This window comes from Dipodomys spectabilis, unplaced genomic scaffold (genome assembly GCF_019054845.1).
Source record: "Dipodomys spectabilis isolate Male_0828 unplaced genomic scaffold, ASM1905484v1 ptg000082l, whole genome shotgun sequence".
Classification (NCBI taxonomy): Eukaryota; Metazoa; Chordata; class Mammalia; order Rodentia; family Heteromyidae; genus Dipodomys; species Dipodomys spectabilis.
This window is the reverse complement of record NW_024870759.1, coordinates 2,226,989-2,248,445: the sequence shown is the minus strand read 5'-3', so window position 1 is coordinate 2,248,445 and position 21,457 is coordinate 2,226,989. Positions and strand designations below refer to the sequence as shown.

Below are 21,457 nucleotides of genomic sequence, written 5' to 3'. Positions count from 1 at the left end.
GCCAAGAATAGTCTTGAGCGACAATCTCCATCTCCTCTTGCTTTCCCATTCATTACCACCCTTTTCTTGCCCCCCCCCCCCGCCCCTCGCAGTAAAAATTGGGACCGGCTTCCTACGATTACAAAAGAAGAAGGGGGAGAGCGGCCAGAGTTCAGAGGATCACGTCGAAGAACGTGTGTGTGTGTCCATGGACCTTTTGTCTCTGGTTTCTTTCGCAGGTTAGTCGAGGCTGGGCTGAGAGGCGATGAACTCCGACAGCCCCGCCTTACCAGCTGCAGCCCGCGCACCCCACTTGCCAACCCCCCGCGCCCTCTAGATTCCAGAAGCCCGCCCGTTCACTGTGACGTGGCCCGCGCCGCACGCATGCGCCTTCCGGCTCGCTAGTCCCCCCCCCATCCACGGGCCACCACCTCCCTTCGGGCTGGAGTGGGCGGGGTCTGTGGATCTGGCAGCCGCGCGGGTTGAAGCGGGAGGAGGGCGTGTATGCGCGAGGTGGGTGCGCGGGGCTTGCGAACTCGTCGACTGCTGAGGCTGAGGGGAGGAGCTGAAGGCGGCGGCCGCGGCTCCAGCCCGTGCTGAGCGCTAGTCCCGCGAATCCCCCTCCCACTCTCGGGCGTGCGGGCAGGCGGGCGGCGGCGGTGGGAGGAGGAGAAGGAGGAGGGAGCGTCTCTGCCGCCGCCTCCTGGTCCCCAGCGCCGATCCGCCGCCGCCACCTCCCTCCGCGGCGATCCTCCCTCTATGGTCTTGCCGCTGCCCCCCCTGTAGTCCGAGCTGCCCGCGCCGCGCCGGAGCCGTCCTCGGGCAGAGGGAGCGGTCGCGGCCTCGCAGCCCGCGCGGGCTGACGAGAGGAGAGTGCGGCACCGCGCGGTCCCCCAGGGTCCGCACAAGCAGCAGCGCGGCCCGAGCAGCGCGAGGAGCAGCGGGCGGGCGGGCGGCGCCGGGCCCGGGCCGCCCTCGCTCCCACGCCCCGGCCCCGCCGCCCGCGCCGGGGCGGTCGCCCGCAGAGGAAGGCGCTGCAGTCTCCGGGCCTCGCGGCCCCACTCAGTCGTCCTCAGCACCGAGGGTTCGCAGGTCCTGCGGGGAGGCGGCTAGCCCGGAGCCGGGCACTGAGCTCTTGGGCGCCCCCCACCCCGGTTTTCTGAAGCCCTCCACGCTGCGGCCGCTGTCCCCTCCGGACCATGGCCGACGACGACGTGCTGTTCGAGGATGTGTACGAGCTGTGCGAGGTGATCGGCAAGTGAGTCTCCACGCGAGGGAGCGGGACTGTGGAAAAATGCATTTCAGTCATGTCTGGGTCCTCCCGCACCCGCTCCGGGCCTGCCCCTTGCCCTCCCTCCCTTTCTCCCTCCCTTCTGTCTTCCTCGTCCTATTCACCCTGGAGTATTTATAGACGTGTACCTGGATCTCTTGCCAGGAGGGAGTCTGGGGGTTCCCCAGCGATCCTTTGAGGCCAAGGAGCCGAGGTCGACCACCCCATAAGGCGTAGGGCTGCCTGCTTGCATTTTATCTGACGGTTGCACAGGGACGTGGCAGAACTGATTTTTTTTTTTATAGTTGCTTCCTAGGAACACTTGGGGTTATTGTTACCTTACATATATCATAGACCTTTTTTGTTTTTAACGAAAAGAGCATCATACATTTCGTCTGCTTGTGTAGGGAGAGAGAAAGAGCGTCTCAGGGTTCTAATTGTGGGGTGTGTGTCTATTGTGCAAGATATTAGACAGATGCCTTTGTGTTCACCCTATGCCCGGATTGGAGGGGGTCATTTCAGATGGGTTGCGTCCAGTTCCAGTAAATTTTTCACATGGTGTAGATGGACGTAGAAAGAGTTGTGGACACCCGAATTTTTAATGCCTCGTTATGCAATGACTGTTCAATCAGTGCTGGAGGCTCTCTTCCACTGTTGTCGGGATGGTGGTTAGCGTGGTAGAGCCGTCTGCTTTGAGTCACTGGGCTGGTCTAGAATATAGAACTGACAGTCCAAATGCTCATCCTTTCATCTGTGTTGTATAATTACTCTAGGGAAAAGCAGGGAATCAGATTAATCACAATGCTGATTGAGAATTGAATCTGCAGTTCCTCATCTAATTGTCCATTCCTTAAATCTGTTTTGAATAGTTTCCTTTTCATTCTTGTCAAACAATATTCCAAGCGCACGAGTACTGTTAATTTGCTTGTGAGGGAAATGCTGGCAATCTGAAGTTGATTTCCTAGCTCAGCGTGTATGCCGTGGCTTTGGAAGTTGAGATAAGATTTAAGGGCAAATTTTGCTTATTTAATAGCTACCATTGGGATATTTTACCTCTTTTCGGAAGCGGTGCTTTATTGTCTATTTTTAAGATCCGCAGCTGGAAAATGAAACGAAGACCTTAGAGCAGTTGGCTCTATATCTTTTAAGTTGTCTGCGGTACTCAATTGCAATTTGTTTGAGTGCTGATAACTCATTTTTTTTTCTTCCACATTGAGGTAGTGTTGCCTCACATGGTGAAATTGTGGGTAGGAGCTTGCTCCACACTTTACTCAGACCCAATTACTAGGAGAACACGTTACTCCTTGCCCCTATTGTTTAGTGACCAGTCTGTCTGTTAGGAGGAGGATATCCAAACGTGTCTGCTAAAGTCGTTGTGGAAGTGCCCTGAAACCAGCGCTGTCCAAAAGATATGTAATGAAAACCACATATGTAATTTAAATTTTTCTAGTAGATTTAAAACAAATAGGTGCAATTAATTTTTAATAAAATATTTTCTTTAACCCCATAGATCCTATTATCATTTCAGTATGTAATAAGAAAAAATGTTGAGCTATTGCACATCTTTTCATTCTAAATCTTTGAAATTCAGTGTGTATTTTACAATGACAGTACATCTCAGTTCTGATGCTAGGATAAAATTTCCCCAGAAATACTTGATCTGTATTTAGGTTTCATAAAATTTGCATGTGCAAAAGTATATTCACATACCCAAGTTGTTCCAAACATACCTGAAAGTTTTACAATAGCCAAACTCAGTATTTCTTTTTGCATTTAAATTTAATTAAAATTAAATAAAATCCTGAATCCAACCTCTCAGTCGGACTGGCCACATTTCAAGTACTCAATACCCACATTTGAATGACAGTTCTAGAGAGAAAAATGTAGCAAAAACCTCTTCGGTTTCATCATTGTCGGGAGCTCTCAGTGAAGGTAAATTAGGTATTTTCCCAAAGCCCCTAAATAGCTGTATGTGAGAGAGAGTGATATTTGTTTTGTCTTAGTTCTAGCTGATGTAAATGAGCCAGCAAAGTCATAATTGGAAAATGTGAAATTAAAATGTTAATTGTATTGCAATGGTAGAAAGTAACCATTATTGAATCAATTTTGATGACTACTTCTGATTCCTTAAGGTCTGGAAGGGTAATAATGTGATCACCTTGACTCTTGAAAACGGTCAGCATCATGTTAACACAGTCAGAATTCTGCTGACTTACAATTGATAGAATATTTTCAAGGAAGCACTCCTGATACAGAATTAAATTTATCTCTTCTGTTATTTCACAGCTGCACAGGGAGGGAGAGAAAGCTAATTTTGTGATGATAGTTATTCTAAAGCTAGCTTCACTACTATGAACTGTGAAATCTCATTCACATCCTACAAAATCTGACTTGGTCAGTGCCATTTATAAAATGCCATTCTGTGTGAAATAATGAATGCAAGGTAGCCTTTGTGTTAAAGAATGTAATGATAGTGTTTCTCACCCTGTGTAAAGGTTGAAGGTTTCTCGGTAAATTGTCTCAGTATGTATTGATCCTGAAATTGAAATGCATTTGAGATTTTCTTTCAGAGATCTTGACAGCATAGGTTTAACTTAGAATTTCTTCAATTATGGATTTAGACAGAAAGACCTCAAAGATCTTTACTTGTACTAAAAATCTTTTTGTTAATTTCAGTCCAACATCTATTGAATTTGTTTTATATCAAATTAATATCACAATTTGTAACCACTAGGTCTTAATAGGTTTAAATTTTACTAAGACACTTTAAAATGCATTTCACTTTTCAAGACTAATTGGCCACCCACTTACTCCCCTGCCTCCCTATCCACCTACTTATCCACCTACTCACTCATCCACTGTGTACCAAGCTTTACTTGATGTAAAGGAAGGTTCCAGTTTAATTTAGATCCTTCACTGTATATTTGCCTTGGTTGAGAAGACTTGAGGTATTTGCAGTGTATTTTCTTTCTAGTGGTTTCAGCCTTTACCCTTGTTAGTATTATCTTGGAGAGAACCATGTATCTGATTAATTATACAGATTGGAAGGATGCCATTTCTTTAAATAAAATTAAAATTCTGTTCCCCTGTGTTTTTTTATTTTTGACAGTCTTGCAGAAACTCTTTTGAATGCCTATTGTTTCCATAACAATTTCATACAATATATTTCAGCTTAGAAACAAATCTCCAGTAATAGGACCTTATCATAATCCCCAAACTACTTGTCTTAGCAAATGTAGCAATTACTGGAAAGGAAAGGTATTGTGCAAATACAGGATAATGACTAATTTTTATGTCATGACCATTTATTGAAGCTTTTACAAATTTACAATTTTGTAGTTAAATGTACAATCAGTAATATTACATGAAGGAACTTTTAAGAGGATTCATCCAAATTAAAACGTAGAAAAGTGCCAACTTTCTGGCACAGCAGTTTCTGTGAAAGAGAAGAGCAAAATACTCATCATTCTCACCTTATGTAGGCTGCGTATTTGTACTAGTATTTAGGATATTCCACAACTTGTAACTTGACTTTCCTGTACTGCTAGATGATAGACTAAAATTGGAATAATGCAGCATGACCCTTGCTCAAGGATGACATGCCAGTTTGTGAGGCTTGCTGTATTTGCTTACACCTCCAGAGCACTTATCATATTTAATTACAGTTACTTATTTATGGGCCTCTCTACACAGCTAATAGGGAGCTTCTTGAGGACAGGAAGTGGATCGTATACATCTTTCTCCATTACTTACTATACTACCTGCAGTGTAACACTCACTCATTAGCTGTGGAATGAATTGAGGGGGTTTAAATAAAGCCTCATTAAAAAGCATTTTTATCAACCTTAGAGTAATAATTGTCTCAAAAGGCTGCATTAGTTTAAAGTGGTAGTTCTCCACTAGGCTGTATATTAGAATGACCAGGGGAGCTTTTCAAAAGGATCAATGCCAGAGCTCTATGTTAGAGCAGTGAGGCCAGAATCTCTGGGAGTAGGTCATGTCACTGGCAATTTTTAAGCTAAATGATTCTCATGTGCAGCTATGATTGAGAGTCATTGGTTTAAAACTTAGATGATGGATGTAGTATTTAGGAACTGGCTTAAAAGAAGATTACAATTCAGACAAAGTAGAATAAATGTTTTTTGGTAGATATTGAAGGTACTAGACCAAAACATGGATTTTTATCTTAGATACACTTGTGTTTTTGAACCTCATTGTGTAAGAATTTAATTTCCATCTATGTTTGGCTTTGATTTCTTGGGCCTTTTAAGATTCACATTGATTTATGACACTCATCTAATACTAACATGACAATTGTGTGATGTTTAGAACAACACAGAACAAGAATTGCTTCAAGAACAGTTGATGGCTTTTCACTGTAAAGGCTTAACAATATTAAGAAATTTATCAGCTTAGTATGGATTGTGTTTTCACATACAATCTATTAAAAGTCAGTGGTTAAGTTATTTGTACACTTTAGATTCCATACTTGTGATTCCAATAATGTTGTTTTGCCAGAGAATCAAATTAAATGCAGCCTTGATGTAAATACTGGAATAATAATATACAAAGTATATAATTCAACATAGAAAAAATTCAGCTTTACTAATTTATACTAATAACTATGGTTTACATGTGTGTTGATTGGCTTGGTGACTTGGGTTTCTAGTGCTACAGGAAGAATGTTACATGCTGTTGGAGACTCTTTGCTGGAAATTTTACCCAGACATTGTCGGCAAGCTAGTTTTTGATGGTAGGAAAAGGTCAAATGTGAACCTGAATGAACTGAGAATTTTCCAGAAATGAGTAGTGTTCCATGAAAAGAGTGTGTGGTCACTGTGACAGCCAGTGTAGAAAGGTAAATGAAACACAATCACTAGCCACATTGTTGAGAGCCTGGAGACTCCAAGCCATGGAGGTTCAGCTATACTTTCATAGAGGAAAAACCGGTTAGACACAGAATTTGGATTCCTACAGGTGGCAGGCCTCCCTGGGAGTAGAGAAACAATGCTGATTCTTGATGATGGAGTTTGATTGGGGGAATTGTTGGGGAAGGGAGTTAGCTGTTCAATAGTTTATATGTCTATTTTTCCAGGTTGCTTTAGAAGGTGACATTTGGAAATTGTCTTCCTAAATACTTCTTATGACATGCTTGCATATGCTTGACATATACCTTCATCCTTGTCCATTTTCTTTGTCGATTTGTGGGACTTGAACTCAGGGCTTGGGCCCTGTTGCTGAGCTCTTTTACTCAAGGCTAGCGCTGTACCACTTTGATCCACAACTCTTTCAGTTTTTGAGTGGTTAATTGGAGATAAGAGTCTCATGGGGGCTTTTTTTCCCCCGACTGGCTTTGAACCATGATCTCAGCCTCCTGAGTAGGACTACAGGCTAGAGCCACTGGTGGCCAGCTTCCTTTTTTTTTTTTCTTATATTGACAGCATTTTCACCCAATGAATTGTATTTATATTGTCCCTTCTACATTGTTACTGGATATTTCCTTTTCATGAACAACTCTTCTAATTCTAGTTGTAGCTATACTCAACAAATTAATGAAGCAGACATACCACTTTTTTTTGGTACTAGTCCTAGGCCCTGAACTCAAGAACTGGGTGCTGTCCCTGAGCTTTTGTACTCTTAAGGCTGACCCTATCATTTGAGCCACAGCTCTACTTCTGACTTTTTTTGGTTAATTGGAGACAAGAGTCTCATGGACTTTCCTACCCAAGCTGGCTTTGAACCATGATCCCCAGATTTCTGAGCCACAAGAACCCGGCTTACTCCTCACTTTTTTGAGATTTGTTTGAATTGTTTTCCTTTTGTGAATGTTTTCATATTTAAGTGTGACAAAACACTATGTTTAAAGGAACTTTGACATATTAATTTTCCAAATTAATACCTAGTGGCTACTTTATAAAGGTAATTAGCTTTCTAATGTTAGGCGGTTTTGTGTATATTGTCTCATTTCATTTTACCCATTTTTCCAGAGCATACTGAGATCAAGAAGGGATACTTTGCATAAGATTTCCTGAGAGTCCAGTTGGTTCTAAAGTCTTGTGGTTACCTTCTGATTTAAGTTGTAAAAATACTGCATTGGGATTCTTGGACTCATCTTCATTTTCAAAGTTACTTATTTTTACTGCAAATTTTTTGATTGTTCAACTTTCTAATTACATTTCTCACCCTTCCAGAAGAAGGCCTATATACTATTCATTCTTTTATTGATTTCTTTTGCCATTCTCTTTAATGAATCATCAGCCTTTGTCACCAAAGTAACCAATTATCAATGTGTCCTTTAGTAGTTGAAATATGGAAACTTGGCCATCTATCCAGAATATAATTGGTTTTGGAACTTCTTCTATTCCTTTTACTCTTCCAGTTGTTCTTTCCAATTCCTCTACCCTAACAGACAAAATACAATAATTACTCCAAAGTGTCAAGTGTGGTTTTCAGAGATAGGTGTTTGTTGGGGGCGGGATGATTTATATAGGGTAGTTATTCCTATATCCTGTAGTAAAAGCACTGAAATTCTGCTCTCTGTACTGACTCAGAGCTTCTGAGTTTAAGCATCTCAGCTGTCAACCAGCATTGCACACTTAATTAAGAGACCAAGTTACCACTTCAGAGCAGGTACCTGATCCATCAGCAAGCTGATGGGATATGCTGCTTTGACATTTGGGGGTAGGGGCAGTTACATCTTGCTTAAAACTGATAATGCAGATTTTGGATCCACCAAATATGGCTCTGGATTTATACAACTGGGTATAAGATGCTGTAGAAACCACTCCTTTATCTCCTGGGGCTACTGTATCGTTACTGATTGTAGAGCTCACATCAGTATAAGGAATCTGTCTGAGTTTCTCTACTGGAAAGATTGTATTTCTAAAGCCAAGTTGACTTGCAGTTAATGTACATTTTCAATTTAACACATTTTACTACTTTATTTTAACTACTTTTTATAAATTATGAAATAATACATATTGTAAATTTTAAAATGTAGGTGATATAAATAGTGATTCTCGATCGTCTCAAATTTCTTTCCCAATTCTCCAGAGACATTGTTCAATTTCTTGTATATATTTCTGGAACTTATTTGTTTAAAAACCAAAATGAGATCATTGGAATACTAATTTTGCGTTAAAGATAGCATATCTGACAATATTTTGTTTTACTGATTCTGGGTCCTGAACTCAGGACTTCATGCTTGCTCAACTTTCTTGTCTATGCTGGCACTGTACCAATGAGCCACACCTTCAGTCAACTTTTTGCTTGGTAATAGGAGACTGAGTTTTGCACTTTTTCCTTTTTGGGCTGGCCTAGAATCACGATCCTACAGATCTTAAAGTCTTGAGTAATTAGGACTATAGGTGTGAGCCACTGGCACCCAGCTTTCCAAAATTTTTTCTATAGCCAGAAAGATTGTATGTGACTCTTTGTGACCTAGTCTTCCATGGTATGAATTGATAGCTTTTAACTTTGGTTTGAGTGCAAATCATTTCTAATTGGACGGTACCAGCCCAATTAGTCTGCCCAGTGTTAGACTGGAAAATTGGATGAGATCCATGGAATGACAGTGATAGACTGAGAATGATCTGTGTGGAAGTAAAACTGAGTGAGTTCTTAGAGCTTACCTGAGCTGTGGAATTGCGATTTGGAATATAACTCAGAAGACTCAGGATAGCAGGGCAGCACAGATGTTTCAAAGAGGGGAACATCAATAATGTAAAATGCCAACTCATTGAGGATAAAGAAAAGACATGGCTATAACATAGGGGCAATTTAAAGACCCTATTAAAATGAATATAATGGGGGCTGGGAAGGTGGCTCAGTCTTAGAGTGATTGCCTTGCATGCATGAGGCCCTGGGTTCGATTCCTCAGCACATAGGCAGAAAAAGTGGCTCTGTGGCTCAAGTGTAGGGCACTAGCCTTGAGCTGAAGACCTGAAGGACAGCGCCCAGACCCAGAGTTCAGGCCCCATGACCGACAAAAAAACAACAACAACAACAACAAAAAAAGAATATAATGTTTACTATTCACCTTGTGGTATGTCTGAAAAGCTGGATTCTGGTTTCAATTCTGTGCATTTTGCTAATTTTATAGTATGTATAAATCTAAAAACAAACATACTTAGGACAAAGAGAGATGTACATTTTTTCCACCACAATTGTATCTTTGTAGATTTTAATGAGTGGCTTTTAGATAAAATCATTTGGTTTTCCTAAAATTAGGTCATTTTTATTCCTAGTTTGTAAATGACTATCAATTAAATACATGCCTTTCATGAAGTGAAAAAATAAGTTTTTGATGTTTTAAATTCACTTTAAGTTTTTGAGTACTTATCACAGGATATCTTAAATTCTTCCATAATATGAAACTTGATTCTTGCATCAAAGGTTTTGCCCAGGTTGGATGAGGCTAGTTCTCTCTTCTCCTTTCTCATTTGTCTTTCCTCCACTGTCTAACTAAATTTCTTTATTGGCTTTTTTCAGTTGTGTGCACCTATTCACAATAGAACATGATTACTTTATTGCGCTTAGGCCAATTTTATGTAAATACATTATTTGACTTTTTCTTGAGCTCTTGCACATGCTTTTTTCTCCTTAATCATCTTGATTACTTTTACTGTACATTTTTTAGCTTTATAAGTACTATTGTGACTATTTATATGATTTACACATGAGAATGATTAATCTGCCTCTGTCCTGTAGTTTAGTGATATTTAAAATGTATAGATTACATCTGCATTTAGACTTTTGACCTTGAATTAAGAGTATTTAGGTATATTTAAATCTGGAATGGAAATATTGCTATTCAACAATATATAGACTTCAATGTTTATTAAATGAAGTGATTTTATTAATTCCATTTCAGACACTTCTAGCCCTGGTAGGTTACCATTATATCACTGCTATTTTATGTCATATAATTTGTGTTTTTAGGAAATAGCATATACTTCCAGTCCATAGTATATAATTCTCTTAGAACATGTGGACCACTATTGTTTTATCACTTGTAAGACAGCCGCCCCCCCCCGCCCCCCAGAGATCTGATGTGGTAACTGAGGGCACGATGTGGCCATTTTCTTCTTGTTTGTAGAAGAAATGATAGCTGCTTTACAAGCCATTTACATGGACTAGTGATTACAAAGTATAGCATAAGTCTTTTTTATTTGTAGAATGGCTCTGAGATACTCAAATTACCTTTGGCAGTTATGTACATAAGTTTCAACAATTTCCAAATGTGTTCTTTCTTGGTACTAAACACAGGCTCTTTTACATAAATAATCTGATGAAATGAGCATTCTTTGTTCTATGAGTGTAAAATTGTGATGCTAACATGTCTTTGTCCATTTAATTTCTTTCTCTGTGCCTCTGTTTCTTTATCTGTAAAATAAGAATAATAGTATATGCCACAGCAGGGTTGCTGTGAGGATTGAATAACAAGAACTATGGAAAATGTCTAAAGGTTGCTATTATTTTGATTGTCACGATTACTATTCACCAAACACTTGGGTCTTCTGGTCTCAAGGAGCTCTCTGTGAGAAAAGATGGCAATTAAACCTAGACTGAATCTAGACTGAACATACTTATGAGGCAGAAGTCACAACTGATTTCATCACATGCTTATCCTTTGTACAGTTCAGTCACAGCACATATAAATACTCTAGTAGTTGCTGAATAAGTGTGTTAAGTAAGAAAACCATAGAATGTGTTGGGGAGATCTTGAAAAAGAAAGTGATTTATCAGTCTTCTCCTTGGATAGCTCAGACTTTTGAGGGCCTGTTTCCTCATGTTAAAAAGAAGCAGAATGTAGGTAGGGAGAATTAAAGAAATCTTATGGACATTTTAAAATATATTTAAGAGCACTTTGTGGATTTTATCAAAACTTAACTGCTTTGTTTTTAGTTTACAGACTTCCATAATTTGTAAATCTGTTCTATATTATAATTTTACAGTTATGTGAAAAGCTCCAATGCTTATGTAAAAAGATGAAATTTGCATTTTACTTTTTCATTTGGGTATTTGATAGGTTAACTGTTCATAATGTAAAATTTCAGGGCTGAGAGCAGGAAAATCTCAGACTACATATTTAAGACCAACTACACACAGGATATGTGAATTTTTATAATATTCTTGTACACAACTTCCCCAGATTTTATTATGACAGTTTTCTGTATCTTAACAGTGGACAAAATGAGATACAATGACCCTAAAGTTATAATCTGGGAAGATTGGGCACTGAATCTAAAATTACCTAAATCGATAGAACAGCATTTTATTCATATTGTCTTCTCAGGTACAAGAATGATGCTGTTGGAATTAAGAGGTCTATTTAAGCCATTTCTATATAAAATACTTCTTACATTGGCTTCAGAGAACAGTAAAATGTACCTTTTCCTATGATAACCTTTGGACAATATTATTTATACCATATTATTTAGGTTAGAAGTTTTCATTGACATCCATTAGAGCCATCAATTTGAAAGCAGAATTGTCAGGCTTTATGTAAGAATCTCTATCAGTCTTCTTAGGCTTAATAACATTTAACTGTTTTTTTTTTTTCCCTAGCAGTACAACATGACATTGAATTTGAGATTATCATTTTAACAAATAATTTTTCTTAATCACTTGTAAAATAATTAGATACTTGTAAAATAAACAGGAAGCTGTTTTATGAAGACTTACAAAATTGTATTTAATGTAAATTTGAAAAAATATTACCAGAATATTCAGATCACAAGTTAGAGTGAGAAGGTAATTATCTCACATTATAATCAATGTATAATATTTTTAAAGCATACTAGTAAGAATGGAAAAAGCTTCTACCATCCATACATATTGTAGGTGATGCTATTTTATAAAAAAATATTTCTCATAATGTGAAGATGATCTGTGTAAATGTTTATGCAAACTAAACCATTTTCATTATACTTATGGCATAAAATAAAAAGCTTTGAAATCCTGTAGAGGGTGCCATCTGAGGCTTGCTGATCTATTTTTTGGATTATTTTATATTACTGTTTCTCCTGTTGTTGGAGCTTCTATTATACTGCTGGTCACATTTCACAATCTATTACCTGCTTGCACTAATGGTAGAGAGAATTTTAAATTGACATCTGATTAACATTCAGGCTTCTTGGTTAGACTTGCCTAGGTAGCTTCAGAATTTGGCTCACAATATGAATATGGATTTGAACATCTTGTGAGAATATTTTCCTCTTGAAGAAATATATCTAGACCTAAACATAGCCCTAAAAAGAGGTGTGAGTTGGATTTGAAAAATGTAGGGATTTTTTTTTATTAATTGTGTAATATCACCATTTGGTTTGTTCATCCTCAATTTTTTCATCTTGTAAAAGAAGGATAATAATAAGCTGTATTATCAATTTCATGGCATTCTTATAAAAACGACACAATTCTTAAGTCTTAAACTTCCTTTATTCAGATGAAGCACTTACAATTAGAAGTAGGCTTTGTTGATTTTCTTTCATTTTTCAAGAATCATTGTCCTTTAAAACTGTCTTTATTTTCTTTGATTTTTAGACATTAATACTTCTTGACTCTTTCTAGGATCTAGAACATATTGCATGAAAATATTGAGTAAAGAGATGTGAGGGTCAATTGTGTTTATTTAACAACATTGATGGGGCAGTAATGAATTTATATTGAAGTCAAAACAAAGCAGAATAATCTCAGCTAGTGTGTTTCCTGTTTCTCTTTAATTCTAATTGGGCCTTGAAGTTTGGAAGATCCTAAGTAAGAAATGTTTATGGCCAGTCAGGTATGAACTTAGTTGCTTAAGCATTCCCTTTAGTGTGTAAGGTCTAAATCAATGGATCTCAAAGGGTGGAATCACCACCTGCTAGCAGCAGCATCTAGATGCTTGTTAGAAATGCAGATTCTCAGGCTCCACCTTTACCCCACAGATCAGAAGCTATATCTGTTCTAACAAGCCCTCTGAAGGAATTCTGAGGCACACTAAATTTTGAGAACTGCCAGTAAACAGTGTATAGCTAATATGCTGAATTGGCCCACAGCCTGCATTGTCTATGGCTGCTTTCATGGTGTAGGCAGAATTTGAGAGTTGAGTAGTTTTAACAGAGACTATATTGCCCACAAAGCCTGAACTATTTATCATTTGCCCCTTTAAACAAAAAGCTTACTGATCCCTGCTTGAGCTGAAGCCTTGGTATTGTTTTTCTTGTCCATCATTCAGAACTGCTAATAGCTAAAATGATTAGGTAAACACCTGTGTCTGCTTTTATATTTCTACAAACTTGTTCCTCTCTCTGGTATCAAATTATTAACTTGGTGACTAGAGAATTGTGAATGAAAATAATATACTACTGTGCCCTTTCCTTTTCTGCTTGGTAATAGTGGTAGCCTGTTTAACGATTCTGTGACCTTTTCTCACTGATTCTGTGCTGATAAAGCCTCTCTTTTTCTGTGCTCAAGTGTAATCTAACTTAAGCATCTATTATAATCTTCATTTCTCCCAGTTGTTCCTGCCTTTCTTACTCCTCAGGAGAATGCCTACCGTGTGACTGCCAAGTTTAGGAATTATTGTGAGTTGTTTGATATGGTCTAAGCCATTGAAATAGTGTCATCCTACCTAGAGCATTGTTATCCTGTCCTGGAATACTGTAGTTACTTGAACTTCACCAGGATGTTCTGTGCACATAGATATTGTGGACAATCTTATACTTTTTACTGGGAGAGTTGCTAGCCTTCTCATACCCAACCAGCTGATTCTATCTGTGGGAATGTCAGGTAGAATGCACTTTCGACTTTACTTTGTACTTATTCTCTGGCATTAAGGTAATTGGTGGCAGGATTCTAAAATCCATGAAGAAATTTTTACCATTGTTCATACTAATGTACTTCTACTCTTCCTGTCTACCTGCACCACTGAAGAAAATGTAACTTTTGAAAGAAAGGCTTTCTCATAGTCTCCATTGGCTCTCACAGCAATAAGGAAAAGTTGTTTTTGCAGTTAGGATTCTATGGTTGTCTTTTTTCCTTAAATGGTTGATATTTTTAAATTAGGAAACATGACTTGGCTAAATGGTACTGAGCTGTATTACTGGTGAGTTTCTCTGGTCCATTATTTTTCCCCCTGTAAATCTGTGTGTTCAGTACTTTGGAATAAGATTCTGGGTAAGACAAATCAGTCAATGAGATTTGAGACTGGAAATTGTTGTATTAGCTCTTTCATTTAGGCTTTACCAATCAACTTAATTTATAATTTTTATTCCGCTTACTCATCCCAGAGGTGAGGTACAAAGGACTAGGTCAAGCAAAGGCCAGCCTGTATTGCCAAGGGCAACCCATCTACCAGTGAACTTGAGCTTTACTGTTTCTTGTAACATAGGGTTGAAATGCAGTATTTTAAAAATTAAATTATTTAGAGCAGTGAATAACACGTGAACTCTTTTTAAAAGAATAGTGTTATTGTTGCTACCCACAGGAATCATCAGAAGAACCTAATCATTTCTGTTTTATCTACCTGAAATAGGGGTCAGGAGTGGGTGATTATGAAAGCATAGGAAATCACACCATGATTTAGGCAAAACAAATACTTGGGTGAGACAATGTTCTCTTCCCCTTGTGTGCAGAGGCTTCTGGGCCAATGTACAGAAATGCAGGTAAGATCTAATAATTCTCCTCACTACCTTGATAGCTGAGTGTGCTACTTCTAGAGTAGCAACTGCTGTAGAGAAGTTCTGCCAAATTTATGGAGCTTGAACCATTTAAAAGGCTATAATTAATGTTCAGATTCACACGTTCTTAGGCAGAGAGTATCATTTAAGGGTATTCATGCTGCAGTATCAGATAAGGTTAATTATGAAGTATACTCTGCTACTCTCCTTGTGACATACATTTATTGGCACTTGTGTACTTTTATTGTCTGTCATGAGGCCTGAACTCTGGGCCTGGGCGCTTTCCCTCAGCTCTTCAACTCAAGGCTAGCACTCTACCACTTGAGCCACAGTGCCACTTCTGGCTTTTTCTGCTTATGTAGTGCTAAGGAATTGAACCCAGAGCCTCATGCATGCAAGGCAAGCATTCTACCACTGAGCCACCTTCCCAACCCCACTTGTGTACTTTTAAAGCCATGCATTTCTTTAATATGTATTTTGAATCTCATTAGGTCAGGGTTCTTGGCTGTCATAGACATTGCTATATCACCAAGGACATACATAGTAGCTCTTCAATATATGGTTCAGCCAATTCAAAGACGGAAAGGAAGATGGATTAAACACGTTAAAAAGAAAAGTTTGTTTCATAATACACAAAGGCAATGTTTGTATTTTCCTACTTGAAAATCATCTAGACCTTGTAATGGCTTTTTGAGATGGGTTATTAGACATAGAGTTCTATCATAGATACTAAATGTAATGGTGGAATCCTGAATAATAATTAACTTTTCCTTATTGAGATGTATAAAATCATTGCTATAATTAAGCCAAATAAAAGTTTCTAGCTGGGCGCCAATGGCTCACGACTGTAATCCTAGCAACTTAGGAAGCTGAGATCTGAGGATTGTGCTTAAGCAGAAAAGTCCATGAGACTCTTATCTCCAATAAACTACTAAGAAAAAGCAGATGTGGAGTTGTGGCTCAAGTGGTAGAGCACTATCCTTAAGCACAAGAAGCTTAAGGACAATGCCCAGGCCCTGAGTTCAATCCCAAGGACCAGCAAAAAAAAGTTTCTAGGTTTGAAAAGGAATGGAAACTATAGTAAATAAGATTAATAACTGGTACATGTGATCTTCTAAAACAATTTGTAAAATGGAGCTGGTAAATTCTGTCTCATAGGCTTGATATAATAAGGTGATGAATATTGGAGCTTTGCCAAGTCTTCAAAAAACATGAGTTGTTTTATATCATCTGTACTAAATTTTGAGAACTTCCTAAGTGTCAGGCTATATGCTAGCAGGTCTCTTTTCTCATATCACACTGACTCCCTTTTATTCCTCTTCTTGGTGAATCACTGGTGGTTCCATGTGGAATATCTGGAGTGAGTCATGAGTCGGACTTGACTTTTAGCCACCTAACCAGTCCTGCTTGACCTTCACCAAAGGTAGGCATAGTAACCATTAGCAAGATGTGGTTAGAAAATATAAGATGATGTTAAGTGAAATGAACCCAAGATAAGGACACAAATATCTTTTTTCTTTCTTGCTATTGTTTCTAACGCATTTATAATGTACCATGTGATTTTTTTTATTTCTTTGTATGTTCTTCCCCATGGTATAACTCCTGTTTTCACTGTATTTGATGTCGATGCCCTGCATCTTGTATATACACTTCTCTAATTCAGGGAGGGGAAGGGCAAATACAAAATGTTTAAATAGGGATACAGGTTGACCCATTGTAACAATGAGATGTGCAAGACACTATGTTGTGGAGGTGGGAGGGAAGGGATGGTAGGGGAAAAAAAGGTGGAGGCAACCATGCTCAATAGGGAATGTACTCATTACCTTGCTCATGTAACTGTAACTCCTCTGTACAGTATTTTTACAATACAAAAACATACAAAAAATTTTAAAAATGGATTGAATAGAACTTTCTCCAAAGGTGATTTACCCATGAAAAATGCAAATCAAAAGTGCAACTAGATACCACTTTGCATGCATTAGAATGGCTAGAATAAGAGATGCACAATGACGAATGTTGGCGAGATTGTAAAGAAATTAGACCTCTCATTTGATGCTGGTGAGAATATAAAATAGAATAGCCACTGTGGATAACATGCTTACAAGTTCTCAAAATGTTAAATGTAATTCATAGGTGACTCAGCCATTTCACTAAGTATATATCCAGGAAAATTAATAACTTATATGCTAACACAAAAATTATACATAAATACTCAAGCAGCATTATTCACAATAGCCAAAAGGCATAAACAACCCCAGTGTCATTGACAGATGAATGGATAAACAAAATGTGCTTTTTATTTTTATTTTTGCTGGTCCTGGGGCTTGAACTTGGGGCTTGGGTGCTATCCCTGAGCCTCTTTGTGCTCAAGGCTAGCATTCTTGAGCCACAGCACCACTTCCAGCTTTTTCTGAGTAGTTAATCTCAGATAAGAGTCTTACAGACTTTTCTGTCTGGACTGGCTTCAAACTGTGATTCTCAGATCTCAGCCTCCTGAGTAGCTAGGATTATAGGTATGAGCCACCAGTGCCTGACAACAAAATGTGTTTGTTGTACACAATGGAATATGGTTTGGCTATAAAAGAAATAAAATACAAACACATTCTTTAACATTAATTAACTTAAAAAACATTATGGTAAAGAGTATTTGAGGGGGACCTCTGAAAGTGGAGAGGGGGAAAGGTAAAGGTTCTGGGGATGAATATGATCTAACTATATTACATAAATCGATGAAAATAGCATGACAAAATCCACCGAAAAATGTTAAAGGGGAAGGTTAAGAAAGTATTAGGGTGAATTTGAGGTACATTATACATACTGTGTAACTATCACAATGATACTTGCACAATTAATTTACACTAACAAAACATTTAAAAAGAAGAAAAAAAATACCCTAAATGAGAGATGACAGATACAAAAGACAACACATTGTATGATGCCATTTATATAGGATGTCCAGAATAGGTAAATCTATTGAGGCAGAAATTAGATTAGGGTTTTGGGGAATAGAAACTAAAGAGTGACTTCTAATGAGCATGAATTATCTTTTTCAGGTTATAAAAGTATTCTAGAATTAGTGCTTGATAATTGAGATACAGCTTCATAAATACACTGAAATTCACTGAATTGTGTACTTTTAAGAGATGAGCTTTATGGTATGTGAATTTGTATCTCAATAAAAGATGTTATTTTAAAAATTCAGTTCCTTAGTCACACTAGCTACATTTCAGTTGCTCAATAGTGGGTAGCACAGATTTTTTTACCATAAGTTCTATTAGGGAGCATTAATGCAGAACTTCAAGTTTCATTCAGGGATTTTAATAAAAGGAAAAGAAGAGGGGACAGGAGGTAAGGTCATAGTAAAAATCATAGAAAAATGAAGACAGATTACACTTTCGAGAAATGATATTTGGGGGGTAGTTTTACATACCCCATTGTCTCTGACATTAAGAGACTCCCAACCTATTTTCATTTTATTCTCAAAACAAATGAACCTAGTTGATCCTATTACACACATTTTATACATTGAGTTTATTGAGTATCTAATCTAGGTTTTGTAATTCCAGAGGTATTTAGCTTCTCTCTGCTTAATAGTTTTGGATTTTTTTTTGCCATCTTCTAGTCATACTTTGTTGCTAGCCCTTTACAACTATGTAAAGCATTCAAAATGGCACCATTTTGTGCATATAAGATACATTATGTCTGCACCATTGTATGCAGGTATACACATTTATTGGCTTTACTTGCCTCAGAGCACAACACAAGTGTGTTTTTTGTGATGCTATACTGTACCCTTAGTTGCCTTTTTTTTCTCTGCTTCCACTTCTGTAGTTTATTTCTAAATATTCCCAAGGGTCAAAGGAATTTATCCATTAAAGAAACAGTTCTGTCATGTCAGGCAGTTTGGGGAGCTACTGTCTCACTTGGTTGAGATTGCATAATGTCTTAAGATATAAGTAAGGGTACTAACCAAATTCTCATTTGTGACATAGTGGCATATTGAGCCCTATTTACAGGCACTGTGTTGGAAGTGGTCTTCTAGTCTAGGGTCTTAGCTTCAATTTATGCATCAACTTCTTCAGACTCACAGGCATTTTAATCTCTACTCTAACTGCTATAGTACTTAACTGAAGTTAGCTTTTGTCCTCCTTACACTTTTCTGCTTGGTGAATACTTCAGTGTTTGCATGTTTTTTGTACATGGTTCTAGGGCTTGAACTGAGGACTTGGGGACTATCACTTAGCTTTTGTAATCAAGGCTGGCCCTGTGCCACTTGAGCTACTTCCACTTGAACTCCACTTCCAGCTTTTTTTCAGGCTAATTGGAAATAAGAGTGTCACAGACTTTTCTACCTGTGCTGGCTTTGAACCTTCATTTTCAAATCTCAGCCTCCTGAGTAGGTAGGATTACACATAGAAGCCACTGAGCCTGGTTGACCCTAAAATTCTTAATAAGAAAAAGAGACCTGATTGAATTCTGAAAAAGAATCCTGAATGAATTCTTGTCATGATTTTGAAGTTATCTTGTTCTAAATTTATACTAAAATCTGTTTGCTCTCTGTCTTTGGTAGGGTATGTACCCCAGGAACTGCTGGAGAAGTGTTTATTGGGAAGTACAGTTTGAGAGTATGTGTAAGAGACTGAGTAATGATCTTCCAAAGGTGATCATGTCCTAATTCCTGAAACTGCATGTGTTGTCATTGTAAAAGGATTTTTGCAGATGTGAACTTAAGTACCAGGACTTAGCTACAATATACAATCCTAGTTGACCCACACAGACCCAGGATTTATGAACATGAACACAAGCTTCAGGCCTACATGTGCAGGCTCAGTCAACAGGGCTATGCTAAATAGACGTAAATACCAGATTAGCCATGGTGGACCTAGGCACCAGGCCAACCAATAAGAAAACTCTCATTATCCATGGATCCTTGCAGGTAGTCTGTCCCAAATTTTTCACTGGTGTGGTGCTTTCTCTGCTAAAGTTGGCAGAGTTTACAAAGTAATACGTTGTCAGAGTGCAGACACCAGTAGAATACCACAGTGAATAATCAGGAGAAAATAATACCACAAAAGAACAAGCACCAATGACTAATCATAAATGGATATCTATAAACTGCCTGATAAACAGTTCATAGTAAGAATTTTAAAGGATTTTGGTAAACTATAAAAGAATATAGACAACTATAAAAACAGGGAAGTGATATGTGAAAAAGTCCAATAAAATGATAAAACCATTAAAAAGAATCAAACAAATTCTGGAGCTAAAGAGCACAGTGACTGAACTGAAAAATTCCATAGAAAATTTCAACAGACTTAGTAAGGTAGAGGAAATGAATGAGCTCAGACATGAGTTATTTGAAATTATTCATTCAGTACATAGAAGATGTAGACGAGAAGACTACAGTTTGAAGCCAGTCTGTGCAAAAAGCAGTATCTCAAAAGTAAGCCAGATGTTGTAGCATATGCATATAATCCTAAGTAGTTAGGAGGCAGAGGGAATAATATTATAGTTCAGTATCAGCAAAGGCAAAATTAATTTGGGGCCCTATCTGAAAAACAAAATAAAACCAAAAGAACTAGGAGCATGGCTCAAGTGGTAGAGCATTTACATAAAAAGCATGAGGCCCTGAATTCAATCCCTAGTACTACAAATGGAAAAAATTCAAAGAAACATGAAGCAAGCAGAATAAAAATGAATGAAGAAAGCCTATGGGGCATATAAGACATCATCAAATGAACAAAAATGTGCTTTTAGATTTTTCAGAAAAAGCAGAGAAAAGGGGGAAGAAAAGCTATTTAAAGAAATAATGATGGAGGCATAGAATTCCATAGTGTATACATACCACATTTTCTTTTTTTTTTTTTATTGTGAGAATACTGTAGAGAGGGGTTACAATTACATGGGAAAGATAATGAGTACATTTCTAACCAAGCATTGTTGCCTCCTCCTTTCTTTCCCCTTCCCATCACTTCCCATCTCCCCCCTTGCCCCCCACAAAGTTGTAAAGTTCGTTTTTCGACATAACAATTTGTACATCTCATTATTGCAGTGGGTCCACTTGTATCCCTATTTAAACGATTTGTTTTTTCCCTTCCCCTCCACAAATTATACCCACATCAAATACAGTGAAAGCAGGGGTTATACCGTGGGGGAGGGACATACAAAGCAACAAAGAAATCATCTTATAAATATATTAGAAACAATTGCAAGAAAGAAAAAACATTTGAATACTTATCTTGGGGTTCATTTCACCTAACATCAACTTATCTGATCTTTTGTGCTTGCCTCAGACATATACTAGTTATTGCAAATAAGGGAAACCATGGGACCTATGTTTCTTTGGGCCTGGCTTACTTCACTTAATATATTTTTTTCCAAGTCTTTCCATTTCCTAACACATGAGGCAATGTCATTCTTTCTGATGGAGGCATAGAATTCCATTTTGTGTATATACCATATTTTCTTGATCCATTCATCTACTGAGGGGCATCTGGGTTGGTTCCATATCTTAGCTATGGTAAATAATGCTGCACTAAACATAGTT

At 38.1% G+C, this 21,457-nt stretch overlaps 1 protein-coding gene across 8 annotated transcripts in view; it reads left to right on the top strand.

Moving 5' to 3' along the window:
* The first annotated feature begins 989 nt into the window (after positions 1 to 989).
* Positions 990 to 21,457, top strand: part of Cask (calcium/calmodulin dependent serine protein kinase) — a 345,788-nt gene continuing 325,320 nt past the window's right edge. For 5 of the 8 annotated variants that reach the window (XM_042683597.1, XM_042683593.1, XM_042683598.1 and 2 more), the window contains exon 1: positions 990 to 1,237. In XM_042683597.1, coding sequence (XP_042539531.1) covers positions 1,179 to 1,237 — 59 coding nt within the window. In that variant the 5' untranslated portion in view covers positions 990 to 1,178. The remainder of the gene's footprint in view (positions 1,238 to 21,457) is intronic. The other 3 variants (XM_042683599.1, XM_042683601.1, XM_042683594.1) reach the window with 1 other exon arrangement.